The sequence below is a fragment of the Danio rerio genome, chromosome 4 (assembly GCF_052040795.2).
Source record: "Danio rerio strain M-AB ecotype USA chromosome 4, GRCz13ab, whole genome shotgun sequence".
In the NCBI taxonomy this organism is placed as follows: domain Eukaryota; kingdom Metazoa; phylum Chordata; class Actinopteri; order Cypriniformes; family Danionidae; genus Danio; species Danio rerio.
In genome coordinates, this window is record NC_141024.2 from 56,458,204 (window position 1) to 56,472,080 (window position 13,877).

General features: G+C 38.3%; 2 protein-coding genes and 1 long non-coding RNA gene across 9 annotated transcripts in view; 2 read left to right on the forward strand and 1 right to left on the reverse strand.

The window, feature by feature from the left end:
• Positions 1-13,877, forward strand: part of LOC796311 (zinc finger MYM-type protein 1) — an 854,498-nt gene that overhangs the window by 365,635 nt on the left and 474,986 nt on the right. The gene's annotated exons all lie outside the window — the stretch shown is intronic.
• Positions 1-13,877, forward strand: part of wu:fe14d05 — a 312,007-nt gene that overhangs the window by 210,878 nt on the left and 87,252 nt on the right. The gene's annotated exons all lie outside the window — the stretch shown is intronic.
• Positions 392-13,795, reverse strand: LOC137490872 (uncharacterized). Of its 4 annotated transcripts, XR_015483422.1 has the most exons (4): positions 13,649-13,795; positions 12,337-12,484; positions 1,748-3,243; positions 392-1,146 (listed from the first exon to the last, which is right to left on the reverse strand). XR_015483422.1 is itself a non-coding variant. In XM_087249186.1 (3 exons), the coding sequence occupies exons 2-3, from the start codon at positions 12,419-12,421 to the stop codon at positions 2,279-2,281; spliced, it is 1,050 nt and encodes a 349-aa protein (XP_087105312.1). In that variant the 5' UTR covers positions 12,422-12,484; positions 13,649-13,795; the 3' UTR covers positions 392-2,278. The 4 variants fall into 4 exon arrangements, 3 of the variants coding, with proteins under 3 accessions (XP_087105312.1, XP_088506769.1, XP_087105313.1); XM_087249186.1 differs by having other exon boundaries at positions 392-3,243; XM_088650643.1 differs by having other exon boundaries at positions 392-3,243; positions 12,337-12,518.

The window sequence follows — 13,877 nt, forward strand, 5'->3', positions numbered from 1 at the left end:
TGACATGGCAGGGAAATAAACAGCACCTCTGAGTCAGAAACCATGGTGCTTGACTGGTAAAAAGGTGGCCATCTCCAGTTTGGAGAGTCTTTACCCCAAATGGAGTACAAGTATCTGCGTTTTTTTTTTTTTTTTCATGAAAAATGGAATGTGAGATTAAAAGATGGATCAGTGCAGCAGTAGCAGTAATGCATTTGATGTGATTGTCTGTTGTGGTGAAGTAGCTGAGATGAAAGGCAATGTTCTAAATTTACCACTCAATCTAGGTTTCTACTCACATCTATGGTCATGACTGAAAGGACAAGATCTCGGTAACAACCGGACACATTTTGCAAAATGTTATGACCTGCTTGTTTGAGTTGCACCATAAAAGTGAGATGAGACAACAAAATAGCCTGAATGCAAATGATTTATTATAAAATGTAACTCAGAACAATCAATCAAAGCAACCAACAAATGTCTAGGCATAATAATGAAGATAAAGAACTTAGGATATAATCACAACAACACTTTAACTACATAATATAAGTAATGCAAAACAAAACCATAAAGTTAAAGAGTCAATGAGATGGCAGGTCTTGACATGAGCACTCCCGAGTAGCCACAGCGTCCAGGGGTAGCTAGCACAACAACTTTTATATACCCATTGATGAGTAATGCAGGCATCCAATCAAGATTTACCACATATTCCAATCTGGAGTCTTGGGATTATCACAGTGTATTAATATTGTAAAACTAAATACTTGTCGCTCTGCCAAAATCATCAAATATTCATCAAGTTTGTATTCTACTCAAAACAGTAAATGTAGTAAACTAGAAAATAATTTTGAATCTAAAAGTAAAGAAACTTTACTAATAAATAGATGATTTGTTTCTCATTCAGGGAGTCAGACAAAGAACATCATCGAAAACAACACTAGCTACATGAATACACTGAAGAGTAGAGTACAGATGTATCCGCACCTGTACAATCACTTGCAAAAAGATTTTAAGCAGCAGAGATGCTGTTTACCAGATGTTTATGAAACTGTTCTTCTCTCAGTTGCCATCATTGTGTTTACAGTAAACGCAAGGAGCGCAACACATTTCTACAAAATTTTCACAGAGGCACAACAAACACACAGACGCAGGGAAGAAAGACAGTGACTGTTTACATCAGGGGTCTCAAACTCGCGGCCCGCGGGCCATTTGCGGCCCTCAGTGCAATATTTTGTGGCCCGCGCTGACCGCTGTACACTGACAGAATCAACGGAGCGGGGAGAGCTCTCCGCTCCGCTAATTCTATCCGTACACAGCGGTCACTGGCATTCCCCGCCCGCCGTGTAAACAAAGGGGCAGGGATGCCGGTGACGTCACCACGCCCCCCGCCCCTTTGTTAGACGCTGTGACGGGCGGGAAGTGTTTAGGAGGGAACTCGCGCCGGCCAGAACCAAGGTAAGCTGTTCCCGCCCCTGCCTGCCACTTAGCTACCTAGCTACAGCCTGCATATGTATTATAGGTAGATACAGACTGGTACAGACTGATGTGACTGGAGTGGGGTGGGGGTGTTTTTAAATGCCATGTTCAGAAGAACTGTTCATAATCTTCACTCAATGTTCTATTAATGTTCAGGACACTTCATGTTCAGAAGAAATAATTAAAACTGTTAATAATGACATTTGAGGACTTTTTTTGTGAAATCCCTTATGCGGCCCAGCCTCACCCAAACTTTGCCTCCTGCGGCCCCCAGGTAAATTGAGTTTGAGACCCCTGGTTTACATGGACATCAGTAACTGACTGTTTAATGACAGTGGAATGTTTGATACCGCACATTGTATAAGAGAAAAAAAACTGCATTTCTCGGTAACTGAGATGCACTCAGTAAGTCAGAAAGCCATGTGCGTGTGTAGACTATCCTGTCAAAAAACGCGTTTACATGTTTACACTCAGAGAGCAGCATTTACAGCAGATCCTTCAGTCCATAATATTGTAGTGATTTTAACGTACTGACTTTAAACAATTCCTCTTCTCCCACTTGTTTTGGCAACCCAACTAGTCGTCTCTCTGCCGTCTGAACACTGTTTGAGGTAAAACAGTCTTTAAAGCTATCATACATATTAATGAAGTTGCCCCGAATACACAATAGAGCGCACTGATTGGTTTGAACAAAGTCTTTCTCATGAATGAATGCAGTACACTCAGAGACGTCATGAAATACTCCCAGGTACAGACAGACAGTCTACATGCTGGAATACACGCAAGGAAGTGTATGGGTAGAAAAGTCCAGTGTGACCACGGCTTAAGTGCATGTGAATGGTTTCTTTCCAGTGTGGATCCTCATGTGTTGATTAAGGTATGATGAGCGGCTGAAACTCTTCCCACACTGAGTGCATGTGAATGGTTTCTCTCCAGTGTGGATCCTCATGTGTTGATTAAGGTATGATGAGCGGCTGAAACTCTTCCAACACTGAGTGCATGTGAATGGTTTCTCTCCAGAGTGGATTCTCGTGTGGTGTTTAAGGTGTGATGATTGGCTGAAACTCTTTCCACACTGAGTGCATTTGAATGGTTTCTCTCCAGTGTGGATCATCATGTGTAGAATAAAGTTTGATGATTTGCTGAAACTCTTCCCACACTGAAGGCATGTGAATGGTTTCTCTCCAGTGTGGATCCTTATGTGTTGATTAAGGGATGATGAGCAGCTCAAACTCTTCCCACACTGAGTGCATGTGAATAGTTTCTCTCCAGTGTGGACCCTCATGTGGTAATTAAAGTGTGATGAGCTGCTGAAACTCTTCCCACACTGAGTGCATGTGAATGGTTTCTCTCCAGTGTGGATCCTCATGTGTAGATTACGGGACCACGATAAGCTGAAACTCTTCCCACAGTGGGTGCATGTGAATGGTTTCTCTCCAGTGTGGATCCTCATGTGTTGATTAAGGGATGATGAGTGGATGAAACTCTTCCCACACTGAGTGCATGTGAATAGTTTCTCTCCAGTGTGGATCCTCATGTGTAGATTACGGGACCACGATAAGCTGAAACTCTTCCCACACTGGGTGCATGTGAATGGTTTCTCTCCAGTGTGGATCCTCATGTGAATCTTAAGAATGTATTTTCTTCCAAAACTCTTTCCACACTGAGTGCAGGTGAAACGATTCTTGTCTCTCCTTTTTAAAATACCATCAGTCTGTAAAAAAGTTTTTTCCTCAATTTTGACATGATGTTTCTCCTGTTTACTCCCCTCGTTTTCTTCAGTTAGGTCTGAAATAAAAAAAAAATAAAACATTAGTTTTCATTAAGTCTTTTCATTAAGTCTTAAAGGGCACCTAGGTTACCCCTTTTTTCGGATTTAATATAAGTCTTTTGCGTCTCTAGAATGTGTATATAAAGTTTCAGATCAAAATACCCATCAGATTTTTCATTATACCTTTTACAAGATGCTCTTTTATACTGATTTCCAGCAGGGGGTGGTTTTGTTGGACTGCGCCTTTAAGCCGAGTTCTACCCGCCCACTGTTTCTACATGCCTCCTCCCTCAGCTGCGTCAGACAACAGACAGACTTAAAGGAAGAAGGTCTCACGTAGCGTTTGTGAGATACTACAGTAAGAACTAACCTTTACTAATCAGTATTGTGAAGTTGCATTGATGAGTCACACACACAATATCGTTACAAAGTTTACGCGCGCGCACACACACGCACGCACGCACGCACGCACGCACACACACACACACAGATACACACGCAGGCAGGCAGGCAGACACACAGAGCGCGCTTAGCTTAGTTAAGGCTAACCTCAAGTACTGTGTGGATATCTGTTATGCTAATGTACAAAATAAACCTGATTTAACTTCCACAAACCGGGATTGAAGCGTCTTCTTTTATAATTGTTCTGACACGCGGCTGTGTTGATGAAGTAAAGCTGAAGTAAAACGCTGTAATTAATTACACACATACTCAGTTTTAAAACACTTTAAACATGTGAAACTTACTCTTAATCACATTTGATGATGATTGCTGATCCTAGCGAACAGAACAGACCTTTTACTCCCGGTTGCTTTGCGTATGTCTGCCTGGTCTTGTTGACACATACACGTGACTACCGGAACATGTTAATGCGCGCAGCTGTCAATCAATTCGGTGGGCGGGGGGATCGCACACCTACGTAATGGTGCGATCGATTTGAAAACAGCTCCAATTGGCAGACCATTTTTTTGTAGTTAAATTGATAAAAAGGACTGGGTGTGTTCATATCACCCCAGTATGACGGTCTATACACTATAACAACACACAGATCTGTCCAAACAGCTTGAAAAGTAGATTTTTTACCATAGGTGCCCTTTAAGTCATCCTTATTTATCTAGTGCTTTTACAATGTAAATTGTGTCAAAGCCACTTAACATAGAAGTTAAAGTAAATTTAAACTGTCAGTCCAGTTTTCAGAGTTTCTAACATAATTGATCATAAAATTTATTTTGGTCATATTGATCAGACACAGATTTGAAAGCTGTAAATGGCCTATTTTTATTCCTATATATTCACAATTACATCAAAATGTTTTTCTAAAATGTGTAAAGCAGACAGGGAATACTTGTATATTCTGTGCCTGACTGGTAAACACACCAGAAAAAAAGGTTATTGGGTAACAGCTGAATTTTTGCCTTGCAGACATGAGACATGCCTGTCAGCATCTGCATAAAGCAGGGGTACTCAACCTTTTGCAAGCTGGGCCCCCCCAAAGCCGGTTTATTGCAGCTAGGGCCCCAGTGACTCAGAGAGGGTACAAGGACCTTACATTTTTGAGGCTTGCTTAGCTTCTCGAAGAGAAATCAAACAAATGAGCGCTTTCTAAAGTCTATGAGCACAGCACACACAAATAAACTAAATTGACATACTGCAGTTAAATTTTGAAATGTGTTTTTTTTTTTTATTTATAACATTTGAATACAGTTCAGCAACATACATCACACAACCTGACGACAAAGGGAGCTGACAATTGAACATCACTAAATTTACCATCACCTCAAGATTGAAAATTTTACACTGATTTCATACAGGGTTCATACAGACACAGCCTAATGAAAATCAAAGACTTTTAGGCACTTTTTCCAACATCTACTTTTATTTTCGAAACTGACATGCAATGTATTGAACACCTGAAATGTATTCTCAGCAACCTATAAAACATTGCATAGGAACTATTAGCAAATTATTGTTATAATAAAATAAATGATGTAGCCTTCCCAGTATAAAATAACAGTAGCAGACCTAACTTTATAGCTACAGCTCGGCAGAGTCAGCACAGGTATAAAAACAGGTGGTTTTATTCCTGATGAGAATATTTATTGTTGTCAGACTTCACTCTCACATAAATACACCTAAATAAATCAATCAAAACTCATAGCTAATCAGGATAGCCTGTGCGTGTAGGGGGAGAGTCAGAGGAGGGTAAGGTCAGTAAAAATTAGCATAAAAAAGGGAGTGTCAGTTTTGGGCACGTGCTGATTTTCACAGAGGCAAAACAAACACACAGATGCAGAGGAGAAAGTCAGTGACTGTGTTTACATGGACATCAGTAATCAAATTATTTGCCAAATTATTAAATGGTAGATTTTAATTGCAGTTTGGCTCTTTCATTCAGGAATTTCATTCGTGTCCCGTGACAAACGAGATATTTGATTCGAGGAATTGCTGGAAGCGTGTATCTTTCATGCAATGTTTGTTGCAAAAAAAAAAAAATCCTTCACATTTCTCTGTAACTTAGATGCACTTGGTAGGTAGCGTCAGAAAGCCGTGTATGTTATTCCTATCACAAAATGCTGGTGTAAGTTTGATTGTGGTGCTAACATGTTTACACTCGGAGAGCAGCATTTACAGTGGATTTTTCAGTCCATAATATTGTATATATATTATCGTACTGTAAACTTTATTAACTTAGAAACCATTTGACTAAGGTCTGACTCTAAACACTGAAAGAGTACTGCTGACGAACTAACTTTGCCTCTGAATAAACAAACAAAAACCACTGGTCGCTCACTTAACAAATCTGTAGAGACAGGACAATCAACACATACTGGAGCTCTGTCTTTTATTAAAGGAGAAGAGCAGCAAATCTGGATTTCACCATTTTCAGACGAGAAATCTCTCGGGTAAAAAATGTTCCTTAGACACACATTTCTGTCACGTGTCGCGTGCAGCATAATCCACACGTGAGTCCAGCTACGCTATCATAGAGGGAAAATAAAAACAAAACCTTCACTGCAGCAAATTATAAAACGCAACACTGACGACCAAATATTTCTTGTTCTCCCACTTGGCAACACAACGTGGCGTCTCTCTGCCGTCTGAACACTGTACAGGTACAAACAGTCTTCAAAGATATAATGCACATTAATGAGGTTGCACCGCATACACAATAGAGCGCGTTGATTGGTTTCAACCAAGTCTTACTCATGAATGAATGCAGCACACTCAGAGACGTCATAAGGTACTCCCAGGTAGATGTTCAGTCTACATGCTGGAATACACGCCAAGATCTCATGGCCGTGAGGCAGCTTCAAAAATTCATTTTAAACCGGAAGTACGAATTTGCTCAAAATAACGCAAAAACAACCAATTTTCACTTTTTGGTGAAATATGTGTGTCCTAATAGTGTTTTTAGCAGTGTGGGACACATATACGACTGTCAACAACTCAAAAAATGTGTTTTGTTGTTTTGTGACCCTTTAATGTCAGAAGTAGAGTATGGTGGTATTGTTATTTTGGACCATTGTCCAGTCTCACTAAAACTATATTTTCCAGGCAATGTAATCCCCCAATGTACATGACGGTTTAACTCAAGACTATTGGCAGATGACGATTTTGTAAAATTTATTGATGCTCAAATAGATTTCTACTTTGAGACAAACAAATCCCCAGAGATAAGTTAAAGCATCCTATGGGATACTCTGAAAGCATATAAGAGGACAGATTATTTCAGGTCAACGTAGTGCAAATAAAAGTATGCCAAAACGGCTTACAGAGATTATGAATAAAATACAATGGATCAGCTACGCTCAACATCACCTTCTGAATAGCTCCATAAAAAAAGACTTCTTCTGCAAGTGGAATATGACTCCTTGACAAGTGAAAAGGCGTTATGAATGAGCTGGCAGGTTATTGTGTTACCAACTGAAATGATCCTCAGCAGTTGGTTTTATAGTTGCAGCTCCGAGGTAAACAAAATTAAAAGTAATGAGGTTTTTTTATTATTATTTGGAATTACCATCAGTGATTCAGATCAGTTGGCATCAGAAGGAAAATAACACCTTCTGAAATTGAAAATGCAATCAAAAAAGTGAAAACCGGAAAATTGAAAAGTCGATCTGGCCCTGGTGGCTTCCCAGCTGAGTTTTATAAGAAGTTTACTGTCAAACTTACACCCCTGTTGTGCAGGGTATTTGCTGAAGCTCTTGTCTCGGAATCACTCCCCCTCTTTATGACATCGGCTGCTATAACAGTACTTCTTAAAAGGGAAAAAGATCCACTTAAATGTTAATCTTATTGTCCGATCAGCTTACTCTGCTGTGATTATAAGATCCTGGGGTGTTTCTAGAAAACCTAGTGAGAGCTTGTTTAGGAAGCCAAGGTGTGTCTGATTGGCATTGGAACTAAACTTTCCAGGACACCGGACCTCCATGACTGAGTTTGGACATGCCTGCTTTAGGGGAATGAGACAGGGCTACCCTCTGTCCCCTCTGCTCTTTGACATTGTCATTGAACCTCTTGCAATCGTAAAGAACTCAGATGGCTTGCAAGGAGTTTTCAGAGAGGGACAAGAACATAAGTTCCTGCTATATGCGGATGATCTTTTTTTTCTGTCAATTCCAGATACATGTATTCCAAAAGCTCTTACAATAATTTAAGAACTGGGAAATGTTTCTGGATACATAGTCAATCTAGCAAAGTGTCTCCTTTTCCCTATCAATGATAGAGCACAGCAAATGTCCTTCCAATCCTTTCCATTTTCAGGAAGTCCTGATAAATTTGTATATCTGGGTGTGAGTGTGACACGCAAATATAAGGATTTGTTCAATAATAATTTTAAAACAACATTAGACAAAGCCAAACGAGACATGGCATGGTGGTAAATCCTTCCTTTATCTTTGGATGGGAAGATGAATTCCATTAAAGTGACAATACTACCAAGATTTCTGTTTCTATTTCAGACTGTGCCTGTTTTTTTTTTTTTGTCAATTCATTTTTCAAGAAGTTGATTACCATATTTTCCGGACTATAAGATTCTACTTTTTCCCTAGGTTTTGACCATGCGGCTTATACAAAGAAGCAGCTATTCTGTGGATTTTTCTTCCACCGCTAGGGACGCTCTGATCGGAATTACCGGTAGAATAAAAAATAAGAGACGAAAAATCTATGCAAAGAAAAATAGACTGCGCTACTTTTTCTTTAGCAGATAGAACACTCATGACAAATTACTAACTGGAAATTATATTCAAATCCTTGCCCCTTCATCATGGAAACCACACAAAGAAGTTCATATGATTCAAGTTAAGTTAAAGGCAATCGGGCTTGCTACCCAGGAAGGAAACTGCGCTGCTGCACGCAAGCTTAGCGTCAACGAATCTATGGTGAGGCGTTGGAGGCGGCAGCGAGAAGAGCTCATGCAATGCCAAAAGTCGAGAAAAGCTTTAAGAGGACATAAAAGCAGTTGGCCTGAACTTGAAAATGTCCTGGAAGACTTGGTGAACACACATAGAGCATATGGCCGAGGTTTATGCATTGTAAAGATCAGACTGAAAGCCAAAACAGTCTGCCTCAAAATGAACATTGAAGGTTTCAAAGCTGGGCCGTCATGGTGTTTCAGATTTATGAAACCTTTCCAATAGAGCACGGACCCCTCTCTGTCAGTAACTCCCTCCTGACTATCAGGAAAAAGTTGAAACCTTCCACAAATTCGTTGAAACAAAGATAAAAGAGAACTCCATTGGACCAGACAACATCAATAATATGGATGAAGTACCTTTGACGTTTGATCTGCCTCTGACCAGGACTGTTACCAAGACAGGTGCATCATCCGTGTTGTTGAAAACAACTGGCCATAGGAGAACGCACTTTACCTGCGTTCTGACATGCACGGCATCCGGACAAAAAATTCCACCAATGGTGATTTTTAAGCACATAACTACGCCCAAAGAATAACTCCCGAAAGGTATAGTGGTCAAAGTTAATACCAAAGGTTGGATGGTGGAAGGCCTAATGAAGCAATGGTTAACGAAGTGCTACGGTAAGCCGATTTTTTCACCAGAAAAAAACGCTGCTTGTTTTGGATAGCATGAGGGCCCACATCACAGATTCTGTGAAAGCAGCAATCAAGAAAACAAACTCCATTACAGCTGTGATTCCTGGAGGTACAACAACGTATTTACAGCCACTTGACATCAGTGTGAATTGGGCATTTAAAAGGTGCACTCCGGGTTGAATGGAAGACTTGGATGACAAGTGGTAAAAAGTCTTTCACAAAAACTGGCCGCATGCAAAAAGCATCCTTTTCTGATGTCTGTCAGTGGATCCAAACAGCGTGGAGTGCTGTCAAAGAATCCACCATTACCATTGGGATCCGAAAGGCTGGACTGCTACGCGAAGAGAGCGGTGCACTTTCAGAGCTAAATTTACTAGAGGATGAAAGCAACACAGAGATCGAGACTGATGGAGACAAATGTGACGAAGCGCTTCTGAGGCTGTTCAACTCCGACACTGAAGAAGATGAATTCATGGGTTTCAGCAAAGATGATTAAAGTGACTTGTGGTTTCAAACACAAGAGAAATAAAGGTGAATAAATACCGTTTTTTTATGTTCTGATTTTATCAGCAAAGTTGCTGCCGTGTTAAAAGGCAATGTTCAGAAAGAATCTGTTCAGGTACATACATACATGTACAGTTTCAGTACAAAATCGTTCTGTACATGCAGTAAATTTCAAAATTTTCAACATAGATATCTGCGGCTTATAGCCCGGTGCGGTTTGTATAACTTTTTTCTTTTTTTTTTAAATAGCGCGCATGTGGCTTATATACAGGTGCGCTCTATAGTCCAGAAAATATGGTAATTGTATTTTTACATTTCTCTAGGATAAGAAAATTCCTTGCATAAGAAAGGAACTCTTGGAAAAAAGAAGGAAGAGAGTGGATTGCCAATGCCAAATTTCTGCTCCAATTTTGTTAAATCCATTGTTCCCCCCCTCTCTTATAGATTCAGCGTTCCAATGATGGTCTAGGAAGGGAGTTAACTGTGATAAGAACCTGTTAAAAGATGCCATATTTTTCTCATTTCAACAGTTAAGAACAGACATTGAGATTCCACACTCTAATTTTTTAGGTACCTTCAGGTCTTTGGTTTCGTTAAAAAAACTTCTCTCCTTCACTGAACCAACCAAAAGCATGCTGTATAGATGAATTGGTAAACATGAACCCATATCAAAAAGGTGTAATGTCCATGTTATATGAAGTGATCCAAAGAACTGCCTCTACTTCCCTAAATCGTATAAAGCAAAACTGGGAAGACCAACTGGGACTAGAAATATCAGATACAGCCTGGCAATATGCCATAGAACTGGTACACTCATCTTCTGTATGTATTAGACATGGTCTTCTTCAGTTTAAGGTGCTTCATAGGCTTCACCTATCTAGGAGCAAGCTGGCAAAAATGTATTCAGGGTCAGATTCATCTTGTCCCAGATGTGGTTTGGAGCCAGTAGTTTAAAGTCATATGTTCTGGGGATGCCCTAGATTACATCATTTTTGACCAATATTTTTAGATAATTTTCATCTAAATGTAATAAAGATATGGATCCTAATCCTTTGATCTCAATTTTTGATACAGTGGCAGAAGAAATGTACCTGTCAGCTAATCACGTCGAAATCATTGCCTTTTCTTCTTTACTGACCAGACACCTGATTCTTCTCAGGTGGAAAAAGACGAACCTGCCATCCCACAATCATTGGATATTAGAAGTGTTATCACATCTTTAACTCGAGCACCTTAAGTACACCATCCGAGGCTCTACAAAAAAAAGTTTTATGAGGTTTGGCAGCCTTTCTTATCCTACACTGAACGCTCAGGGGTTATTATATCCTAAGTGAGAGTTTATCCCTAATTTCCTGATTTGTTTTTACCTATTTTTATTTTTCTCTTTTTCCCTTTTTCTTTATGGGGTATGAGTATGTCTGTAGGTATGTACCATGTTAATTTGTTCTTTAATTTGTTGTGGAAAAATCAAAGACTTTTGAAAAATCAATAAAAAAAATTTAAAATTAATAAGAATGTAAGCAGTACTAAATAGTTTTTTGAACAAGTAATAATCCCATTAATCTAGTTATAGTACATGTTCCTGTTGAAGATCTGTGAATTTAAACTATTTATTCATTAAAGAAGGACAAGCCATTCTCATAATAAACTAAATCTATGCACGACAATCTGTCCAGGTCGATGTCCTCAGCAGAAAAAACCTAGAGCACGTTTAAACAAATGAAGCACGAAAATAATTAAAGCATTATGATAAATAGAGTTAAAATGACCTTTTTGAATGAAAGGTTAAAGGTTTTATTGAGATGGATTGTTGGTGATTGTATGGGTTTCGGCCAGATTAGGTAGCAAAACATGAAAAAAGGAAAATGAAGACTTGTTTTAAAAAGATTTAAGACCTACAACACAATCTTTCAGTAAATTTAAGACTTTTTAAGGCCGAAACCTTTAGGTTTTTGAATTTAAGACATTTTAAGACCCTGCGGCTATTAAATAGGGAATAGCCCTGATAATTAGTTATTATAATAATGATGATGTAATTGTAGATACTGTCTGTGAGAACTAGTAACAACTACTACAAACAAGTTTAAACCCATAAAGAAGTTGATGAAAAAAGGGAATTGTGATCAACGTGACATATGCAAATGGAAAGTACTAAGCCAACACCATCACTGTAAAAGCAGATGATCTCTTCTATGGGAATACTGTAGGTCAAATATTGTCAGCTCAGTTAAACTTTTTAAATTTATTGTTTTTATTTGTTTTATATAGTGCCAGTGCTCAAGGACGCTTTACAAACAGTAGGAGAACAAGAAAAGCAATAACCTTAAGAAGGTTGAGAAAATGGGAGACTAATAATACATAAAATAATGACAAAAGACACGAGAACAAGTAACAAATGAAACTCATTCCTTTTTTTCAATGAGTGCTTATGTAAATTTAGGAGAACTAGGCAGCACACTCAGGACTGCAAGATGGATTTAATTTAGTATTATTATTAAAATATATCTGAATGAGGATCAAATGACTGAGTTGGTGTTTGAGAATAAAAACCAACCTGTTTGTTCCTGCAGATCTTCCTGTTTGACTGTGAATGTTTCTTCAATCTTCACATCTTCACTCTCCTCTTTAATAAACGCCATCTTTATAACCGTGTGGAGATCAGTCGCTTCAGCAGCAGTTTTTCTGTGTTTAGACACTTTATCCTGTTTAAAATGAACAACACAATAAAAAAATGTCCTGTTTAAAAAAAAATAAAACAATGAACAGAAACAAAATAACTTCTCTTCAACACTTGCTTCAACAGTTTCCTTATATGACAGTCATTAACAAACAGAAATCAGGTAAGTCTGAGCAAGAAACAATAGACACAAATGAGCAGATTAACACTAGTACTCCATTTCTTATATATAGTGATGTATACTTCGAATAGAATGACATTATGCCGTTTAATGAATTAAACCTTCATTAAAACACTTATTACACACTTTACTGTTGCTTTATTCAAACTTTAACAAATGTTGTTAATTATTTTCTTTGTTTTATTTATTTTATTGTCTGCTTACAGCAACGCTGTAGAACTTATTTGCACAAGACAAGAATTTACTCTTGGGAACAAATAAAGTTTATCCTATCTTATTCAAACAATAGACCTTACTGTGAGTAAAATAATACTTCTTTGTATAAACGGGTAAAATAATATTGTCAACAGCAGGTACATTTAGCATTAAACGAACAACCTGAAATTTTAATCAGTCGGTTTACATCTGTGTAAAAGCTTTAAAAACAAACCTTTCTCCAGTTGAATCACAGTGTGGGAGCGGCGCAGCCTTATGACATCACATTACCATGCCACAATAAAAGTCTTTTTTTCCCCCATTTATTCTTTATCATGACTTATTGATACATTTCTCCCTCGTTTTCCACTTTACACTTTATCTGCTTTCTGTTTTGTACTTGTAAGACCATCATTTATGTTCATTGAATAAACCCATTTACCCCTACTAGATCTTTGCCTTCAGGTAGGTTGATAGGAGGTTGCATTTTCTTTTAAACGATTGCATTTCTTCATCCATAGCTTTAACCCATTTACTTGCATTCACTGATGTTACCACCTCTTTGTATGTTTGAATGGGGAAACATCAAATTCTACAAAATTGCCTGCCAGGTTCCAACCTATATATGTAATAGGTTGAAACTTTTTTATAACTAAATAAACAAACAAAAAAACTAAACAGTTGTAAAGAAGCTTTTTAAAATAACTGAAGAACTTAATACAACGTTGAACAGTGCAACGTTGTTTAGATTTTACAATTTATAAGTGAGCATTTAGATATTATTTGAGTGTAAATTCAGAATGTGCAACTTACCTTTTCAGTCTTCAATGAAGAAGTGGGATGAGAAAAGGCATCAGTGGGTTTTTCTTTGTATGTTGTTGTTAGTAATAATCCCAATGTAGGAATCTACAATCGTAGTTTGTCCTCCAAAGTTGTTTTCTTATAGCAAAATAAGCCAATGAAGATTCTTTTAGGAACCCAGAATATATAGATGCAACCCTGCTGAGATACTGGATCTGGAATGTGATTGGATAAGACTCAA